At 43.3% G+C, this 22,032-nt stretch overlaps 2 protein-coding genes across 2 annotated transcripts in view; one reads left to right on the top strand and one right to left on the bottom strand.

Annotated features, from left to right (window-relative positions):
* DMBT1 (deleted in malignant brain tumors 1) overlaps positions 1-5,240 on the top strand; it is a 233,323-nt gene extending 228,083 nt beyond the window's left edge. Inside the window, exons 44-46 of the mRNA XM_064269899.1 lie at positions 1,897-2,072; positions 3,256-3,638; positions 4,718-5,240. Of these exons, the coding sequence (XP_064125969.1) occupies positions 1,897-2,072; positions 3,256-3,638; positions 4,718-5,009 (851 nt within the window). The 3' untranslated portion in view covers positions 5,010-5,240. The remainder of the gene's footprint in view (positions 1-1,896; positions 2,073-3,255; positions 3,639-4,717) is intronic.
* A 2,526-nt stretch (positions 5,241-7,766) lies between these two features.
* CUZD1 (CUB and zona pellucida like domains 1) lies at positions 7,767-20,359 on the bottom strand. The gene is given in 9 exon segments (XM_003419657.2): positions 7,767-7,933; positions 10,647-10,915; positions 12,067-12,458; positions 13,503-13,675; positions 14,128-14,345; positions 14,815-14,965; positions 16,364-16,578; positions 18,505-18,655; positions 20,278-20,359. Coding segments are annotated over 9 exon segments (1,818 nt in total).
* Positions 20,360-22,032: the final 1,673 nt, after the last annotated feature.

The raw sequence follows: 22,032 nt of genomic DNA, 5'->3' as shown, positions 1-22,032 counted from the left end.
ATATAAGCTTTATGATAAAGGTTTTAATTATATGTGCTTGGGATTTTATTAATCAGTTTTGTCTAATTCCAGTGCAGCACAATTTTAGTCTTTCTCTTCTGAAATTTAGCTAAAGGACTATAAGGTCAAAGGATGGAGTAACAGTGTAATAAAACGATTAAGGAGATAGAAGTTGCTGCTGTCAGACTGTAATTTGTCCAGTCTACTTTTCAGTCTCGGACAAGGGCATCAAGGGCACAGCTCTGCGTGGACACAGTCCTTCACCTTGTCCAAGCCCTCGGAAGTCAGAAAGACACCCTATTATAGCCTGGGTTCCCTCGTGGCCCTTTCATCCGAGACGTGGCCTATACCTTTCCTGGAATATTTTGTGTTATTAGCCTATATCTGTCTTGAGATCCTGAGTTCCATAGGTTGACCACCTTCTGTGTGGCGCCGAACTTCCTTATATTTACCCTCAAAAGCCTCAAGTGTTGCAAAATTCTAAGATTTGGTGAACAAATCAGCACTCGCCTTATCTGTTCCATTCTTAGCTGTTTACAGTTAAAGTCATTGCTGCCATTGTTTTTGCCTTTAAGTGCGAGTAACTCTTGTTTAGTGTAGAATTGGGGCTCAAATAGAAAAGTTGTCAGAGCCCTCAGCAAAACAGACACCAGTCACACAGAACCAAGTCTATGAGTCTGCACTGGGGTTCCTGGGGTCCTTGCTTCCCAGATTCTCACTTTATTGTGTCTGTTTGCAATTCCAGCCATCCTGGGTGCCATTGGGGGACCCATTCTAAAAGGTAATTCATTTTCCGTTCTTGGGTTGCACACCAAGGGGCTTCCTTTTCATCAGGTGCAGGTTTCCAAAGGACCAATATTACGGGCCAGGGGATGTTTGAAGAGGTTGAGAGAATCTAACCAGCCATGCTTCCTGGGCTGGGCCTTGGCTCTGAGTTACTGCCCTGTCTTGCTTCTGGGCTAGGGAAGCCTTCGTTGGCCAAAAACTGCCTCTTCCCCAGCCTTAAGTGCCAAGAGTACCATGTGCACAGGAAGCAACACCAGGCAGAGCTCATGTGACGGTATTTGGACCTGCAGAGCACTGTATTTGCTGTTCTCTTGCTTCAACAAATCTTGGTGCTGTTGCTACCTGTATTTTCAGCACTATTTTGCACAATCCAGCAACCTTCCCTCCAGCTCTTCCAGAAAACCCTGGACCTTCTTTTCTTTTCACTACCCTGGAGTATTCTCATGCCTTTACACTCTGGTTTTAAAGCTACATCAAATGAGCCCGTTTACACTTCATGTTTACTGGTGGCTACACCGGCCTCTTGCAGTGTTTCAGCACAGTTAACATTTGCTCTTCATCTTTCCCTCCTCACCAGGTCCAGCTGACTCAATCGTACCCAGAGGCAATGGTAAATTCTGCTCCCCTCCTAGGGTCTGAAGCTGCTGAAAGGGAGAGCTAACAGAATAGCTGTCTGGGAAGAAAGAACAGGCTGTGTTTCCATTGAGATCTCTAGTATTTCTACCCACTCAATGGGCTCCAGGAGGTTGGAGAAGAGGCCTCTATGTACCTATGCTCCCTCCCCCTTGCTTTTCCAAACTACCCCTCATGCAAAGGCCCAGGCTCAGTTGTTCTCAACATGTGAAATGAGCTGCTCTTTAACTCCTTAGCCGAGGCTCTAACTTCTGCCCTCGGGATGTGTGCTGTGGTTGTAGTGTTCCTCCAAAGACTTTGTAAAAAAAGGGAGGGAATAAATAAAGTCAATGAAAGTCAAGTCGAGGGTGGGCATGATGAGAGCAGAGCCAGCCCCAGCTAGCGCGCTATCCCTGGTACTTTTATAAAGTAACATATACCCACACCCTTCCCTGCATGTCCCTTTGTGAGGGTCTCACCATCCTCTTCCTCCTGCAGCCCAGCTGTCCTGCCTGCCTCACCTCTTTCAAGCCATCATTGACCGAGGCTATCTCCGGAGGCTGGGCTACTCCTCCTGGGACCTCCACTTAAATGATAAGCTGTGTCGCCCCCAAGTGTCGGGGCACTACCTGATCTTCAACATTCCCTATGGCCACTGTGGTACCGTCTGGCAGGTAAGAAACTGACAAGGTGGTGGTACCTTCCTGTGGATGGAGGCCAAGGAAAGGGATTTGGAAAATTCAATCACCCATTAAAAACCTGGATAGAAACAGAGCAAAGGTGTGAGCCAGGACTTCATTTATGAGTTTAATGAGACCTGGAGCAGCTCGCTTATTTGTCTGAAACTTTCTTTCCTTCGTTTTGGCATTTACATTGAAGCCTTTGTCACAGAAACAAGTGTTAAGTATTGATGGACTAAGGAATGGATGGATGGAAGGAAGGATGGGTGGGTAGACGGACGGATGGATGGATGGATGGATGGATGGATGGATGGATGGATGGATGGATGGATGGATGGGTGATATTCTTTTACCTCTAAAACCAAAGCATTATCAGGAGGGACCAGTCCCTGGAGAAGGGCATCATGCTTGGTAAAGTAGAGGGCCAGTGACAAAGAGGAAGGCCTTCAACAAGATGGATTGACACAGTGGCTGCAACAACGGGCTCAAACATAGAATTGATTGTGAAGGTGGCGCAGGACCAGGCAGTGTTCATTCTGTTGTGCATGAGGTCACTGTGAGTCAGAGCTGACTCAACGGCACCTAACAACAACAACCGAGTAGAAGTTAGGAAACAGGGCACAGAGAGAACAGATTGTATGTTTGTCTAACTGCTGTGTTCTCTACCCAGTTGGTTAGCTATATTTTGCAGTCTAGAAAGCAAATATCTAGATATTTACAGGCATTGAAATACATATCTCTATTTAATTTTCCTTAACCACCTGCTTATTTCACAAAACAATGATATTGAAGTTAAGAAAACAGATATGCCCAAGGGAATGGAATGTGCAGAAGGAGTTTGGCAGAGAGGGAGCTCCCAGCTGGTGAGACTCACAGCCAGCATGGGCTTCCCGCACCCCTCACACCACTCCAGCTTGGCCCTCACAGGAGGGCAAAAGGGAGTCCAGACTCACACACTTGGGGCTCCCTGCCTGAACCCTGGACTCCGGAAGAGGACAAGACATCATTACCTTCATAATTAAGGACCACAGAGGTCAGGCCCGGGGTTTCTGCCCTCCAGCAAGTCAGTAAATTGGCCCCAAGTAAAGGGGATAAAGGAGAGGTCTCTGCTTATAAAGGAAGGTGGTTGTCAAAAAGCCAGGAGCTCTGACCACCAACTCTTCTCTCATCCTCACAGGAAAGCCTTGGCTCCTTCAGCTACTCCAACTCCATTAGAGGCCGAATACTTGGCCACCCTGGCCGGGTCATTGTGCGGCACAAGGTGCCTCAGCTCAAGCTCACTTGCAGGGTGGACCGTCCCTCAGCAGGTGCAGTTGTTCATGGGGCTGACATTCCGAGCGAGGGAGTTGGCTATGACGTGTCTATAACATTCCTCAAGTCACCCTCGTCCCATCATATGGGGGGCATGAAGCCACACTACACCAGCCAGAGGCAAGAGGTCTTCCTCCAAGCCATTCTCCATAGCCACGATCCCAACCTGATGCTCTTTGTGGACACCTGTGTGGCTTCTCCAGATCCCCAGGATTTTACAACTGCCAAGTACGAGTTGATCAAGCAGGGGTAAGGAGAACAAAAATCCCTCCGGGGTTACCTATCAGATTCATATGACGTTCCTTTAGGGAGTCTGTGACTTGTCAAGTGGTAGTTCTAAAACATAACACTGTCCAAAAGAATCTTCACCATGCCCCAGAGGTAGAGTTGAGACCCTCACCTTCCCTCTGATCCCAAATCATTACAGGCGTTCCGGGAAACCTCCGTTGAATCCCCTGAGAGCTCTGGGCATTGGCTTTGGTGCCCAGACTCTGCTGTCCCACCCCACCCTTTCAGCTCAAGCCTCCTTTCCCTGTTCATTTTATGGTTTTCCTAGACTCCTCATTCATGGTTAAGGCCCTCGGTGCTTTTGGCCTACAGCGATGGGCTGGTGGGTTAGCCTAGGCCAAGCACTTACAGTGGTGAGATTGATTCTGGATTCTTTGGCTAACCAAAGGATTTGCCAAGCCAAAACTTTGGCAAATTTTTTAACTTTATAGCTCCCTTGTTCCCTAATAGGCTAAATGCTTACAAACGGGTAATTGGAAACCAGTGTGAAAACAACAAAACCAACGGCAGCTTTAGAGGGGTGGGGGAGCCACAGCAGCCTAAAGCTCATGAGAGGCATCATGGTAAGTGCTTGTATCCCAAAGCCCAGGGCGGGGCAGGACGCAGCACCTTCCACAGGTGGTGTGAGCCGTGGCTCTGGGCGGTGTACAGATGTGGTACTAAACAGCAGGGAGTCACAGTGAGAAAGCTCTTCCCTTTCAATCCTCCTTACAGATAAATTAAGGAGAAGGCTCAGTTTGGGGCCAGAATTTAACAGCCATCACTTCTGTTCTTCTGCTTGCTTTAGGATTAATTTGTTCTTCTTTCTCTAGTTTCCTAAATTGGAAGCTTGGTTTATTGATTTTAGAGCTCTCTTTTCTAGTATATGCATTTAATGCTATAAAATTCCCTCAAAAATTTCTTTATAAAAGGAAGGCTGGATGGAAGGAGAACTCCATTTGGAATCCAGAGGTCTGGATCCAAGCTTCATTTTTTGAGTCAGATTGACTTCATGCCGTGCTTTAAGTTAATCTTTAGCCTGGGGTTTTTCTTCCCATCAGGTGCATCAAAGACAATACCTATGCCAACCTCCACTCCCGCCAGAAGAACGTGGCCCAGTTCAAGTTCAACGCCTTCAGCTTTCTCAACAGCTATGATGTGGTCTATCTCCAGTGTAAGATTGCTGTGTGCCTAGTAGGCGACTACTCCTCCCGCTGTGCCCACGGTTGTGTAGGGCAGAGTAAGACAGGCGCAGGCCCCTTAACAGCCAAGGAAGGGCAGACTGAGCATTTCCACATAGTGGGACCACTGGAGATACACAAAGGAACTGGTCAGAGCAAGACTCCCATGTGATGTCTCCAATCTTCATGTCTCAATCTGTTTGAAATTAGAAGGCAAAGTCCATTTCTCTTCAGTGAAGTAGTAAGTTTTACAAATCAGAAGTTATCCATGTAGAGACAGAAAAGAAACCGATAGAGGAGTTTCTTCTCTGAGTTTTGTTAATAAATAAATCTTCTTGTTTGATTACTAAACTTCTAAGGCATTTACTGTCATTTCAGGCTAGAAATCCTGAATGTCTGAATTCTTCACTATCAAGGACTTGATCATTGTCCCAAAGTATACCAAATGTCATGAAGACCAGGTTATCTCTGTATACCATATTGCCATTTTTAAGTTTTTTTTTTTTGTAATTTGACACCTTAGTATTCAGATTCTGGTAGGTGGATCTCTTTGTTTCTGTCCCTCTCATGGTGTGAGCATTTATTTTCAGGTCTTGCCAAAAGTTTTATGAAAAATAAACTGTCAGGAATCCATTGGTCTTTTTTTTTTTTTAAAGTTTTAATAACTAGTCATTTGAATCAAACAGGTCATTTACTCATCAAAACAGCTTTAATTGTTTGTTGCAAAGGGATCAAACCCAGCTTTGTTGGGTTTGGGTTGCAGCTTGCAAATGAGAGTCTAAAACACAGTCGGAGTCCCTGGATGGTACAAACAGTTAAAGCATTTGGCTGCTAACCAAGAGGTTAGAGGTTCAAGTCCACCCAGGTGCTCCTCAGAAGAAATGCCTGATGATCTACATCTGAAAAATCAGCCATTGGAAGCCCTGTGGAGCACAGTTCTGCTCGGACATATATGGGGTCTCCATGAGTCAGACCCGACTAGATGGCAATTGGTTTTAAAACACAGTTGAAGAACCATGGGTATCCGTGCACTCAGCTGCCAGTTGTTCACATGGTCATTTTCTCAGTCTGTTTCCCAGGTCCTCAAAGCATTACAGGAAACCTGAAAAGTATGCACGACAACTGAAAAGTACACAGGAAAGACTGACTTATTTCCATGGCTCCCCAGAAGAGGGGGGCAGCACTCACTTTATCTAATTTCTCTTTGACCTTAACAGATATCAGCCTGAGCTAGACTCACTACATTTAAGGTTGTCTTTAAAGAAACAGACTTGAGCGTAGATTTTTTTTTTTTTTTGCTTGCCAAGAAATATTGAGTAGCCACATTTAAAGTTGTTGTTGTATGCTGTTGAGTCGATTCCAACTCAGTTCAAACGCACCAGCTGCTCCACTGAAGAAAGATGTAGCAGTCTGCTTCCATAAAGATTACAGCCTCGGAAACCCTGCGGGGCAGCTCTACTCTGTCCTATATGGTCGGTATGAGTTGGAATTGACCCTACAGCAACGGGTTAGCCTGACACATTTGTTAATTCTTCTGGTGTTACACCGTTTGCCTGATGCCCTTCTGCGTGCCCACTGTCTGGCCAGAGGCAGACGGTCAGTCAGTTTCTGATGGAGGGGAGGTGAAGGGCCAGGGGCCAGAAGTTGTGCTATTTTTCAATACTTAATTTGATTTGCCCATCCTAACTAAGTTTTTAAGTGTTTTCATGTCAGGTTAGAGAAGTTTGCGGTACTTCAACTTAGGTTGTGTGGGTGAACAAAGAGGAAACTCAACAGCATGGCTGGCTGGGAAAGTACTTGGAAGATCTACACAGAATTTTTTTTTTTTTTTTTTTTAACAGGGAAGATTGTTTCGATTTGGAGCTAGAAATCAATCAGTCCCCTAAGGACTTGTTCCGTGAGGGTAGAGATTCTATCCTATTCCTCACATATTCTCTGCATACTCGATATGTGTTTACAAATAAAAGAGAATGTGTTTGGGCATTCAGGAATATGGTTGTCTGGTGTGGATGTTTATTAGAACCAGAAGCTATGTATGTTGTTAGGTGATGCCGTAAAGTTGTATTGTTCACCTAAGATAAAGAACTGGATGAGGTTGTGTGGCACCTGTAAACTTCATTCGCATCGGGGTCTTTAACAATATTTGTTCAGCTACAGTAGCTAGGAAAGGGTAAATCAGAGCTGGTTACTCCTTGTTAGGACTATTACTTTTGGCTTTGGTGTCTCATGGCAAATGGGAAGAGCAATGTTTTCTCTCATTAACCCAGAAACTGTACAGAAATTTCTCCTTTTATAGTCAGGTTCGTCTTTCCAAACCCCTTTTCTGAGATGTTTAAGGTATGACATGCTGAGAGTCTGCATTAAAGCATTAAGGCATATGAACAAAGATTTCCATTCTCTCTGTCACACTTTAGTTTCAGAAATTATAACTATTGTGTACGTTTCAAAAGGCAGCATGTTTGCATCTAGAAAATAAATACATCTAACTCTAAAGACTATCCTTAAGCAAAAACAACGTTTTCCCTGTCACCTAACACTTGATTGGACAGTAGACTCAAACATACCCACAATCATGAAGATAGCTCAGGACTGGGCAATTGTTCATTCTGTTACACACAAGATCAACACGAGCTGAAGCCAACAAACAACAACAACAGCATCTGCTTAAAATGTTTTATGTTTGGGAAAAGGGTGTCCTTAATTCATTTAGTACTCAGTTCTTTAAAATGGAAGCTATTTTACATGTTTGTTCATTTCAGTCATCCTGCAAAGGTGTCGTACTCTATGAAACACACTCTGAGCTCGGTGACGAGAGGACCCCTACATCACTTCATCAGGCCCTTCCTGATTTATTCACAGCGTATGTAGCCATGAGGTGGCATTTCCTTTGGCATTCAGGAGAAATGGTCTCAGTTAAGGCTGAATCCTGTTAGTAGTTCTGCAGCTTCTGGTACTTGTAGGCTGTTCTTCGATTTACATAATGCCTCACTATGACAGCACCCACAATCACTACATTCAGAACAAGGGCCATGAATGAAAACAAATGCAGACTGTTGAAAGGCTGATTCGGAGATTCTTCTGCAGGTAACTGAAATCCTGTAATTGGAAACAGGATGAAAACCATTTTTAAAAGAAAGTATTTACTAGCATTACAAAATGTTAGTAAACTTGTAACATTGCTACATACCCTACAGGAGCCCTGGTGGCGCAGTGGTTAAGCTTTTGGCTGCTAACCAAAAGGTTGACAGTTAGAACCCACCAGCCACTCCACAGGAGAAAAATGTGGCAGTCTGCTCCCGTAAAGATTACAGCCTTGGAAACCCTATGGGGCAGTTCTATTCTGTCCTACAGGGTCACTATGAGTTGGAATCGATTTGTCAGCAATGGGTTTGGGGTTTTGGTCTACATGCCCTATGACTCATATGCATGAATTAATGTATGAATTAATGCCAGCACGACATAGAGGAACTGTTGTCAAATATTGGAATTAGCTTATGTTTACATTTAATTTTAAGGACAAAATGTCCTTAAATTTATTTCTGTCTTAAATGGGTGACTAAGTTTGATTCCCTGACCCAAGGTGAAAAACTTTTAAAATTCGAATAATCAGAGACATAGGGTATATCAATGGTCAGCACTCCCCAGTGTTGTCAAAATATATTTGATCAATGGGGGGATAATTATTATATTCCCTTGACAAAGGAAAAGGATACTTTTCTATCACGTATGAAATACGTATAATGACTTTCATTCACAAATTTTCAACAACTATCTACAGCTGCATCATTTGAGCCTTTTTAGTGTCTGTTTTTCTAAGAGTTACTAAATTTAACTTTTTGTTCTTTTTTTTGCCCATGTAAATAATTTGCTCCAAACCAGAATCATAATCCTTAAAAAAAAAATTTTTTTTTTTCCTTCATAGTCCATGCAAATAATAAGGAATTAAAACAGGGGTCATAAGACTCTTTTATAACAGCATCGTTTTCACTTAAAGATAAATTCTTATAGATTGTTCTTATATAATTGTGACCTTATCCTAAAAAAAGTGTTAGGCTCAATACATTCAATACCAGATACTTGAGTCACATGGAGAAAACGACTCATCAACTAGCGAGCACATAGTTCTCACTCAAGAGCAACCTGGCAGAACTCAGATTCCTATTCTTTTCAAATAAGCAGGATTCCACAATCGATGACTGCCCTGACAGGGAGCAAAGCAGAGGACCCCTGAGGGAGCAGGAGATCAGTGGGATGCAGACCCCAAATTCTCATAAAAAGACCAAACTTAATGGTCTGACTGAGACTGGAGGAATCCCGGCGGCCATGCTCTCCAGACCTTCTGTTGACACAGGACAGGAACCATCCCCGAAGACAACTCATCAGACATGAAAGGGACTGGTCAGCGGGTGGGAGAGAGACGCTGTTGAAGAGTGAGCTAATTATATCAGGTGGACACTTGAGATTGTGTTGGCAACTCTTGTCTGGAGAGGGGATGGGAGGATAGAGAGAGAGGGAAGCCGGCAAAATTGTCAAGAAAGGAGAGACTGAAAGGGCTGACTCAAGAGGGGGAGAGCAAGTGGGAGTAGGGAGTGAGATGTATGTAAACTTATATGTGACAGACTGATTGGATCTGTAAACGTTCACTTGAAGCTTAATAAAAGTTATTAAAAAAAAATAAGCAGGATTGTCCTGTTATTACAATATTTTTTCTGTTTTAAAAATAACTTTTTTCCCAAAATATGTGAGTGCGTTGGATGCTAGTTCATTATATGACTTACTCGTTAAGAGTCCATTGCTTTTTTGTGAAGATCTAGATGGGATCAAATTGAAAATAGGAACTCAAAAGATTAGATAGGAAATTTAGGGAACAGTGAGCTTATGTTAATGGCAGAAGAAAACTCAGAAAAGGAGGGTGAGAATGGTTGCACCACTCAAAGGATAGAATCAATGTCCTCGAATTGTACATGTAGAAATTGTTGAATTGATATATATTCTGCTGAGTATATTCTCAACAACAACAAAAATAAAATTAATTATTTTAAAGGAAAAAAATACATTGCTTTCAATTCTGTTATCTGCTGTGGTGTCTATGATAAGAAGTCAGGAAGCTAAAAAAAACTTTTAGAAAAGAGGATATCAAAAACCATATAGGTAATGGTGAATTATTAGTTAATAATATTCTTAATATATACATGATTTGTGAATTATCAACTGATTGGAAAAAATGAACTCTACTAAAGTGGTTAAGAACTAGGCTGCTAACCGAAAGGTCAGTAATTTGAACTCACTAGCTGCTCTGCGGGAGAAAGACGTGGCAGTCTGCTTCCATAAAGATTACAGCCTTGGGAACCCTATGGGGCAGTTCTACTCTGTCCTACAGGGTGTCTATGAGTTGGAATTGACTCGACAGCAATGGGTTTGGTTTGGTTTTAAACTGTTAACTTACTTAGGGCTTCTGTAAAATCTATGTTAAACGAGTTGCCATTGAGTCGATTCTGACTCCTGACAATCCCATATGTGTCAGAGTAGAACTGGGCTCCACAGGATTTTCGCTGGCTGATTTTTCAGAGGCCTCTCTTTCAGGCCTTTTGCCAAGGTGCTTCTGGGTAGACTGGAACCCCCAATGTTTCGGTGAGCAGCTAAGCATATTAACAACTTGCACCATGCAAGGACTCCAAAACCTTTATTACAAACCCCTAAATCTAAAGTGCGTGTGTAGGAACAACTATATTTGAGCAGTATTTAATGAGCCATGACATGGAGCTCCTTATAATATGTTGTTATATCACAAAAAAATCTTTTCTGTTACCTGAATTTCCACTTGCACCTCGATCCCTTTTCAGACGAATGGGACCTATGATTGAATCAGTCTTCCATTTGTATGAAGAAATGTCTCGTTTTCTTCTAGAGACACAGCCTTGATTGCAGCGAGACTGAGGGTCATTACTATCACATATCAGAATTTTACACTGGAGATAAACAGAGGTCAGACTTCTCAAGAATTTAAAGGCGTTAAACTGGAATCTTCCATAGTGTCCAGATAAGGGATATACTTTACAAGTCTCATCTTCACTACATCTGAAACAGGATTTATGAACAGGCTTAGAAGATGCGTGGAAGTTCAGTCTATTCAACATTAAAAAGAGAAGATACAAGTTTCCTCTGAACTGTCTAATTTGTGGATCCAAAAACCTCTCTAGAAAGACAATGCCTTTAGCTCAGAGTGCCAATAACCAAACCAAACCCACTGCCGTTGAGTCGATTCCAACTCATAGTGACCCTATAGGACAGAGTAGAACTGCCCCGTAGAGTTTCCAAGGAGTGCCTGGCAGATTCGAACTGCCGACCTTTTGGTTAGCAGCCTTAGCACTTAACCACTACACACCAGGGTTTCCTAGCTCAGACGACAGTGAGCAACAACTGTGGATATGATCCTTGCATGTGATAGCAAAGCTCCCTTCTAGCTCTAAAATTCCAAGTTCATGTGAATTGATTGGAAAATCAATACCTGTGTATTGAAATCCAAACATCTTTCTTTATATACTTGCTGTTAATGTATCAGCATGGTTGATGTAGTTAAAATCCATCAGTTTTTAGGAAAAAAAGAGAAAGTTTCCTTTCAAAAAGAATTTTTTTTAAAGAATGGCACAGAGGTTTTACTAATGACATTGTGTTTATGTTCTAAAGACAGAACGAATGAATTAATCTTCTGAGCTTCTGCTGAAAATGCGAAAAAAGCAAAACACAAAGCCTTCTTGACAAAAAAATTAATTTGTTTCTATTAGCAGGTGGTTTGTAAATACACTTAAAATTCTAGTGGATATGGGCTGTAGCAATAGAATTTGTTTTAATCTGTTGTACACGGCAACTATTTTATAAAATGAATAAAATAAACTTAATAAAGTTCCATGGTTGTCGTACTAGGAAAACTTTATATATATGAATTATATACCCCCAAAACCAAAAACACAGTGCCATCGAGTCGATTCTGACTCATAGCAAGTAGAACTGCCCCGTAGGGTTTCCAAGGCTGTCGTCTTTACAGGAGCAGACTGCCACATCTTTCTCCTGGAGAGGGGCCTGTGGATTCGAACCACCAACCTTGCAGATAGCAGCCGAGCACTTAACCACTGTGCCAACAGGGCTCCTTAAGTTATACACACACATACAAATATTGGTTTCTTAAAATCAGTAGTCCTGAGAAAGGTGTATCATACATCAGTACATACCCGCTCCTGATGAGGTCATAGGTGGGAGATGCGAGGTCAGAAGTGGGAGAGGCTAGGCAGGTATCAAGGAACACCACCAGATTTGGATCTGAGGTGTGTAGGCTGGCTTGGACAAAAACAGTTTGGTTCAAAAACACATAGTACGGTGACTCAACAACAGGTTTTTCAAATGAATTGGATTCAAAAAAAGCCAGGCTCGTGTTATATTTGCCCAGTGCATTCTGATTTTGTATTATGTCGTCTTCTGTCACGTACATGATCTCCAGGGTCGAGTTATTCTCCATCTCACACTTCACAATTATCTGGAGACGTTTCTGATGGGTTATCACTGCAGAAGTCGACAACGGAGTAAGAGTGACTATATTCGTGTAAGTAATTGAATGGTCTTCTGCCTGCAGAACAAGATGGAATCCAAACCCAATTTTAACCCCAGTAGAACTTTATAGCATAGATGTGAATAACATTTATAGGTAGGGATGATTTTCTTAAATCGTGAGGTAACAGCTTCCATGTCAGAATACTATAAGCCTTAATTTCGTTTTGTTTAAGAAAAATTCTTGGAAAGAGTTGAAGTAAGATGAGAGATTCTAGTTGAATTAGAAAGACTTGAAAGTAGAATTGGAAAGAATTTTTTTTTCTGTTAGGTTAAAATCAATTTTGACTGCCTGGCACATGGTTAATATTCAATAAATTGTAGCTATAAATAAACTATATTATAAAGCTGGATATAATATATGATGACATCTTAGGTGCACTACACAGTTGATGATGCTCTCTGTAATACATAATATATGGCATGTGTCATTTAATCAAATGTCTCGGGGCTACTTCCAGATGCTGCCCTGAGTCACCAAGGGCCTCTTCCTGAAGCTTAGGGAATAGGCCAGAGAGGCAACTTCCTCCCCACAATTTGCCCTGCACAAGCACCTGGGAATTGTCCACCAAGATAAAAATCAAAATAAAACAAAGTAAAAAAAAAAAAAAGACTTTTCAATTAAAAAAAAAAAAAGTCAATTCTGAATGTAAATTCTCAGCCTTATAAAGGTTCTAAGCCGTAAAACATATTACCTTCCAGGGGAAGAAAAAAAAAAAAACCCACTGTCATTGAGTCGATTCTGACTCATAGCAACCCTGTAGTACAGAGTAGAACTGCCCCCATAGGGTTTCCAAGGAGCACCTGGTGGATTCGAACTGCCGGCCTTTTGGTTAGCAGCCGTAGCTCTTAACCACTGTGCCACCCTCCAGTGACCCTGAAAATTACTGCCATAATTTGGCCATTGTGTGTGACTGAGTGTGTGCACATGTGTGCACCCACACGTTTAACATATGTTAAGTCACTGAGATTTAGGGGTTAAAGCAGCTAGCAAGCCTTAGCTTGATCAACACAATACGTATTTGGCATTTGATCAAACCCAGTTATCAGTGTTTCAGTTTACCTTTTTGATTGTACCACATCCATCAAGAGGGATAGAAAACTCCACAACATTTGATACTTTGGGTCTGCAAGTTGGGTCAATAAGCTGTAAGTTATTCTCATTATAGTTAAACGATTCCAGGTAGGATTTACTTAGGATAACTCTCATCTTGTCAGAGAAGCAAGTTAAAGATGCTGTCAAAAAAAAGGGGTGGGGGGGGGAATCATGTTTATGCAGTTAGGAATTTGGGGTCTTGAAAAGGTATCTGTACAGAATATATAAAAACTAAAAACCTAGTTTGCCAGAAACTGTAATACAAAGCATTAAACAGCAGAGCAGTCGATCCACTCTTTACAATGTTCACTGTGACTTCATTTGCAACTAGACACTGTGAATCTTAATATTTCAATTATGTCTTTGCAGGTGGCATTAAGGAAAAGAGTTCATATTTTCTACAAGTTTTTTCAGGTTAATAAAATCATGATCTCTTCTATTAATCAATGCACGGAACTGATTATGCTTCAGATTATGAATACATTTCAAAGCAGATGTGACAGGCTTGCAAATGGGGATTGGTTAAGACTTAAGGAGCAGTTTATATACACACTCTTCAGAGAGCTCAAAGCAACTGTAAAATGTAACTTACTGGTGTTGACCTCTTCTGCGTACACTGAAGTGTAGGAGGCAGAAAAGCCCCGGTAGGAGTTGGCATAATCTGTAGATAACACGACAGTCAAGGAGTCTGAGGAGGACTCAAAGGTGGGCTTCGTGAGGCCACAGACTTGTGCGATCAGGCCAGAGTCCGTGGAGGAGCCATCGTAAACAGCAATAAAATCAAATCTGCAGTATGCGTCTGTTTCTAGGCTAGGGAATCACAGTCTCCGGTGAAAAAGCTTCCAAATCAGTCAAACTCTGTTTTCTATAATCCCAACCATCCCAAAGCTTAAGTGACTAAGGATTTTTCTTTACAATGATAACCAAAATAAACCTGTTGCTGTTGAGTCGATTCCTACTCATTGTGACCCCACAGACCAGAGTAGAACTGCCCCATAGCATTTCCAAGGAGTGGCTGGTGAATTCCAACTGTAGCTCTTAACCACTACGTCACCAGGGTTCCTTTACAATGATCTCAGGTAAATGATGGTAAACTTGGGCCTTTGCCAGTCCCTAAAATGTCCTCAGGTCTTCCGAAATAGTTAACTTAGTTCAGTGCGATAGTACTGGTGTGTCCTTTATACGCTGATGCCTTTAAAAGTGCCCATCCTTGTGAGCAGGCATTCCAGCTGGGCCAACTACATTTGCTCAAACAGTAGAGGGGGGCTGAAGTACTTACAAAATCTCTTTGAACTCTAATTTTATCTTGTAACCTTTCTACACGTGTATGTGCCACACACAATAGGCCAGTTCAGGATGTGGCTTTGGGTAGTTGGGGCTGGTGAAGGAACCTTCAAAGGCATCCAGGTAGCCCCCGCAGTCTGGAATAGCTGAAGGGGAGGTGAGGGAACCAAGAATGTAAATCAAGATAAAGGCTTCTTTGAATTTCTGTCTTGCACATCAAGCTTAACATGTCTCCCCTTTGAGGATTATCCCACCTCCCTCTTTCCAATGGCAGGGGTGCGGATATGTTGAGGTTCTCATCTGGTCGTTTCTGTCAGTGCAGCGAGTAAGTCTGCATGTGGCTGCTGGATGCCTCACCAAAAGGTGGGGCTGAGTGAGATAAGCTCTATCCCAGCTGTGGAACTACCATTCCAGGCGCCTCCTCATTCAGCTCCAGCCTCCCTTCCCAGTCCCATAGGCCACTACCACAGGACCCTGACCCACTGTTCCATCCTGTCTTTCTTACTTCTCTGTCTTCTCAGGCTTTTGCCTCCAGCAGGAGGTTCTTCCTCACTGACTCCCATCTCTCCCTTTCCAAGTCACACCCATTTTTCAAAGCCCAGCCAGATGCTCCCTTCAGAAATCCTCCCTGGGTCCCTCCTTTTTCCACCTGGAAGTAGGAAGCTCCTGGAGAAACAATAATGAAGGCTCTTTTTAAGGAGATGAGAACCAGCCCAGACTGGCTAAAGCACAAGATGCATGTCAGGCCGTGGCTGGAAAGGAGGCTTGAAGAGGTGGCCTGTGGCTGGCTTGGAAAGCTCCACTCCAGAGATTTGACAGCACCAAGGTCTCTCTGTGGAGAGCCATCTCTGAAGTCTAACCAGGAGAGTGACGTGATCAGATCTGCACCTTGGAAAGAAAACCAAAGTGGAGCTTTGCTCATGCACTTGGGTGGCAATAGGACTGAGGTGCTGTGGGTGCAGAATGGGGTAACCGTGGCCTCTGTCTGCCTGACAGTCTCAGATTTCAGATGTGAGGTCAGCAATTCTCACTACGAGCTCCCTAGACAATTTTATTTGTCCGAATCACCTGGGGGGCTTGTTAGAAATGAAGGTTCCACAGCCCCAACCCAGATCTAGTGAGACAGACCAGAGGAAGGAGTGGTCCCTGAATCAGCATTTCAAAAGATCTCAGGGTCATTACCAAACAGGCTGAAATCAGGGAGTGTCTGCTTTGGGCTGTAACACAGCCCACCTCGATATGGGGCTTTCTGATCAGTTCCGTCTGCCTCAGCTGGGAGGCTATTAGAAATGCAAGTTCATCAGCTTCAGCGCTATAAACCTGAACCGGAATCTCCATAGTTTGCACTCAGGAATCTGTGATTTAACAAGCTCCAGGGGATTCTTACACCCACTCAATTTAAAGAACCTCTGTTCTCACAAACAGAGACGTCTCTGAGGGAATAGTCTCAGACTCAAGATACCAATACCCCAGGGTGATGAGTGTATAAGCTTGCTTGCTTGCAGGAGATGCTCCTGAAGGTTTGTGTTTAAGTGAGAACTTACACGTTCCAGAAGAGAAGAAGTAGTAGAAAAGAAAGACAGATCTTTGAATGACTGTGGAGTCAGTGATTATTTGAAACGTGAGTGTGTTGGATGATGATTCAAATACGGGAACGAAGTCATTTTTACTGCAGACCTCCCCTAGCAGAGGCCCTGCGGTAGAGGTCCGATCAAACACTTTGATGTTTTCACTTTCACAGCTTCCGTCTGGATCCAGCCTATGAGACAGAGTACAGCGGGGGCTGAAGACACTAGCAAAGGGGGTTTCTCAGCAAGAAGTCAATGGCTTACATTGGTATTGCAATTTACAAAGTAGGGACAGATCTGTTCTTATTTAAACCTCTCAGACATGATCTGCTACCACCACCACCACCCACAACGTCAAACCACACACCATCCACCACTTCCTGGCTCAGGAAGGTGAACTGCTTTGCCAAAGTCTTGTAACAGGTAAATGGTGGAGATGGGGCTAGAACCCTGGACTGCATTCCTTCTCCCTCTTCCCGTCTCTCCTGTTCCCTTGCCCATGTGGCTCTTTGGTGTAGAACTTTATTGTTGACAATTGACCCACTGTGGCATTTAAAATCCCAGGCTGCTGGAAGGTGAAGTATCTCTTCTTCCTTTGCCACCTTTCTGAAGGTAAAGCAAACCTTGGCATCTCCCCAGTTGTCCTTCCTCCCTCACATCCCCACTTCCTCCTCCCTAAAGATGGTCCCATGCCATGCATTGCACAGGGCAGCACAGGAGTTTAGTTTTCGGCCCATTATGTCAGGGTCTCTCAAATGCCCTCAAAGGACATACCTCAAGGAGGCTTAGAGGAACACACACAAGAGTATATGAAAAGCCTGCATTGGCCTTCCGCCCTAATCACTCATGTGCTGTGTAACTTTGGACAAATGATTTAACCCTTCCAGACCTCAGTTTTCTGGTCTGTAAAATGGAAATATCATGGCCTGCCTCATACTCTTGTGTGAGGTTTGTAACATTCTGAACGTGAAGCACCTACCGCAGGCCTGGCACCCAGGCAGTGTCCAGTAAATGCTCCGTATTAAATTCCCCCTCCCTCACTTATCCCATGCTTTTGTTCTCTCTTCCTCTCTCCCTACACAGCAAGAGTCCTGTACATGTTTCTAGCAGCTCTGCCATTCTAGGAAATTTGAAAGTTCCCTTCTCTCTGTTTCCTTGAGGGCCTCTGCCAACTTCATTGGTACAGAGCTGTGGTTCTCCAAGTGTGGTTCCCAGACCGTCAGCTTCACCTGGGAACTTGTTAGTGCAGGTTCTCAGGTCCCACCCACACCTATTGATTCAGGGACTCTGGGAGTGGGTCCAGCAATTGTGTTTAACAAGGGCCCCAGCTGTGTCACCGCTCACCCCAGTCTGAGGCCCCTGGTATAGAATAGAGTAAGGGGCAGGCTCTGGAGCCAGCTTGCTTGGACTCAGTTCCTCTCCCACTTATATTAGTATGTGGCCTTGAGCACGTAAAGTGTGAAGTGGCTTTTCTGGGCTTTTGAGTCTGTTGATGGGGAATTAGGTTGCATCTATCCCAGAGGGTTGTTGTGAGGATTAACTGAGTCAGTTCTGTGAAGCCTTGAGAGAGTTTGTTGGAGTTCCGTGCTTGTTCTCAAACTTGGCTCACCCTGGGATCACCTGGGCACTTTAAAAACTACTTAATGAATCTGCGATTCTTTCAGAATACAATGCTTAAAATTTAAAGGAAAATACTGATGCCTGGCTCCCACCCCAAAGATTGTTATCTAATTTTATGGGGTGCAGTCTGGGAATCCAGGTTTTGGGAAGCTCCCCCTGCTGGTTCTAGTGCACAGCAATGTCTGGAACCACTAGTTTAGTGTTTAAGGCCTAGAATCTGGAACTAGATTAGCTGGGTACTAATCATGGTTATTTCACTTACCAGCTGTGTGACCCCAGACAAGTTCTCAACCTCCCTGTACCTGTGATGCTAGCACCAACCTCGCAGAACCTCTGTTAGCCTATGCCAGGCAGGGCGTAGCCATCAGCCATTGTTATCACCATGGTTGGAGTTGTTACTACTACCTGCAGGAGCAGCCTAATTCTTTCCACAGAGACTCCCCGATGCCACCAGAGAGTTCACCCACCCTGGTTAGAGGTCCAAATGTTCTACTTACTGGACGTAGGAAAAGATGATGCGAACACTCTTGTTTTCTGGCCTTTCTATCGTCCAGGTGCAGTTCTCATCGGGATTGAGTTGCAGGATCATGGCATTGTGGACCTCACTCATGCTGGTGCCTCCCAGGCTGGCTGTGCAGTTCGATTTACCTGGTAGAGAGCACGGTTGGCACTGAGGAAAGCAGGTGCCCCTCCACCCTCAGTGACTGGGCTTCTACCTCCCACGTGCAACTGCTGTGGAAAAGAGTTTGGCAGTTCCTCAAAAGATTAAACATAGAGTGACCATATGACCCAGCAACTCCACTCCTAGGCCTACAATGAAGAGAAATAAAAAAATATCGTTCACAGAAAAACTTGTACATGAATGCACATAGCATTCATAATAGTCAAAGAGTAGAAACAACCCAAATGTCCATCAACAGATGAACGGATAATGTGGGATAGCCAAAAAATTGGACCATAAAAAGAAACAAAATACCGATATATGTTACAACATAGAAGAACCTTGAAAATATGCTAAGTAGAAGAAGCCAGTCACAAAAGACCACATACTACAGGCAAATCTATAGAGACAGAAAGTAGATTACTAGTTGCCTAAGACTGCAGGTACTGGGTGAAATACGGAACAACTGTTAATAGGTACAGAATTTCTTTCGGGAATGATGAATAGTCAAACTGATAGTGGGGATGGTTGCAGAACACTGTGACTATACTAAAAACCATATAATTGTACACTTTAGGTGAGTTGTATGCTGTGTAAAATATACCTTAATAAAACATCTATTTAAAAAGAAGCTCCAATTGAATGTGAACAAAAAACCACTTCAACACTTACAAAAAGGGAACTTCTTTGAAGCTTAATAATTCCACTTGTAAAGGAATTAAGCTTTTATTTCTCTTTCTACTCCTTTCAGCAATAGTCTTATTAGTCTTCTCTATTAGTACTATGTTCGCTAGTAAGAAATCAGAAAGCAAAGGAAAAATTCATCCAATTATCCCATCCATCCAGAAACAATCATTGTTAAGGATCTGCTGTAAATACCTTCCAACCCTTCCCTTTTTCTTTTGCCTTTCCTCAGAATGTTTGCTTCTAGACGTATTTAAATGCATGAATGTGTATATTTTCAACATAAACACAATCACATTGTACAAATTTCAAATCATTTTCTTTTTTCTAATATAGATCTGGAGCCCTGGTGGTGCAGTGGTTAAGAGTTCAGCAGCTAACCAAAAGGAAGGCAGTTCAAATCCACCAGCTCTTCTTGGAAACCCTATGGGGCAGCTCTACTCTGTCCTATAGGGTCGCTATGAGTCAGAATCGACTGGACGGCGATTGGTTTGGTTTGGTTTGGTTTGGTGTAAATCAGGGCATCTTGCTTATAGATCAATTTTTAAAAACTGTCACAGAGTATTCCTTTGAATGGATTTACCATAACTTACATAACAAATGCTGGATATTTATGTTATTATGTTAATACACATACTTGTACATATGTCTCTGTATGCTCGTATGATTATTTCCTCAAGATAAATTCTTAGAAGTGAAATCACCTGGTAAAATTCCATGTGGTTTTTGTATTTTTACATTTATTGTCATATGGCCCTGAATAAAATTAGTGCTAATCCCATCTCCTACTGGGATCATATAAGAATAATATTTTTCTCCATATTGGGGCCATCAGTGGATATAGAAATATTTTAAATTTCTAGCAGGGGCCTCTAGAAGGAAAGTAATTCTGCTTTAATTGAAAAATCTGATTTAATTTTCTTACCTTCAGACTCGGTCAAACTCAACTCTGCCAAATATGATGTAACCAAAACGGCCAAAAGGATGAGTCTTCTTACAACCTCCATCTTTATAAGTGGCTGGAAAGCCTCAAGGGCTTGCAGGCTTTTATACTTCTCTGTGTTTCATAATTATCTGGTTTCATAAGCTTCCCGCTGACCTCTAGGGAAATGTGTCAGTTCCAGCCACATGAGGGGTAGGTTTCTGTGAGAACCTAACAGCTGTGTGGCTGGCTGACATTAGCAATCCCCTCAGAGCTAGTGTTCGTGCTCTCCACTCCTTTCCAGAAGGTTTGCAGGCAGTACCATGGCTAAAGCTCATTACCAGGAGTTTCCCACATGATAGACCATGATAAGCACATACTCACTCATGGGATTGACCTGGAGTTGGGCCTTTGCTGTACTGTTGGATCAGATCATAAATGGGGGGGCATCACTGGCACCTTTAAGCCTTAGCCCAGATAAACCCCACTGTTGTCGAGTTGATTCCAACTTATAGTGCCCCTATAGGACAGAGTAGAACTGCCCCCTAGGGTTTCCAAGGCTGTAATCTTTACAGAACAAACCAATCTGTCTTGGAAGAAGTACAGCCAGAATGCTCCTTAGAAGCGAGGATGGCAAGACTTCATCTCACATACTTTGGACATGTTATCAGGACAGATCATTACCTGGAGAAAGACATCATGCTTGGTAGAGGGTCATCGAAAAAGAGGAAGACTCTCAGTGAGATGGATTGACACAGTGGCTGCAACAATGGGCTCAAGCATAACAACAATCATGAGGATGGCAAAGGACCAGGCAGTGTTGTGTTCTGTTGTACATAGGGTTGCTATGAGCTGGAACTGACAGCACCTAACGACAAATCTTTACAGAAGCAGACTGACACATCTTTCTCCCATGAAGCAGCTGGTAGATTCGAACTGCCAACCTTTTGGTTATCAGCTGAACGCTTTAACCACTGTGCCACCAGGGCTCCTTAGCCCCAATAAAGGATTTGGATTTTACTCTAAGATCAGTGGAAACTTGTCAAGCAGATGAATGACTGATTTTTACAAATCTATCCAGCAACTCTGGGGAGGTTAGAAACAGGTGAAGACGGGATCTTCTGGGTAGAAGCTCTTCTTGGTAGCCCTCAATGCTTCCATGTTGTTCTGACTATCCTGCAGCCCAAGAGCCCTCACTGGGCTCCAGGACTTGGGGTTCCTGGGGGAGGGCACATTCTAGACTGTGATTCGGGGGATCTGTTCCTAATGGGCCCCTGGGTCAGGCATTTGGCCCTACGCCCACTGCTGGAGCAGCAAGGATAGCACGTGTGACACAGGAAAGTTGTGCTCACAAGGAGCTTGGAAACTCACCAAGAAACTGGCATAACTCCTCTGGGTTCCCACCAGCATAGGGGCTTCTTGGCTAGCCGGGACTGGGCGTGCCATGTGACAGGGAGCTGTGCCTTTTACTGGGGGGTGCGGAGGAGGCTTGGGTGCGCTCTGTCTGCTCAGGAGCTCAATGGGACAATATGAAATCAAAGTGCCTGTGAACACCTGAGAAGTGGCCCTGGCTTCATCTCATCAAGGAATTGAATTTCTCCAAGCCTCACTTTCCTTGCCTTTGAATTGAGAACAGCACTCACCCCCATGGGATTGCTTAGAGGTTTCAAAGAGATGCTGCAGAGGGAAGATCAAGTCCTTTTTAATTCAGACGAAGAGTTTCTCTGAAAGGATGGTGAGAAGCCTCTAAGCCCTAAG

The sequence above is a fragment of the Loxodonta africana genome, chromosome 16, assembly GCF_030014295.1.
Source record: "Loxodonta africana isolate mLoxAfr1 chromosome 16, mLoxAfr1.hap2, whole genome shotgun sequence".
NCBI lineage: Eukaryota > Metazoa > Chordata > Mammalia > Proboscidea > Elephantidae > Loxodonta > Loxodonta africana.
Note: the sequence above shows the minus strand (reverse complement) of the source record. Positions and strands in the feature narration are given on the sequence as shown.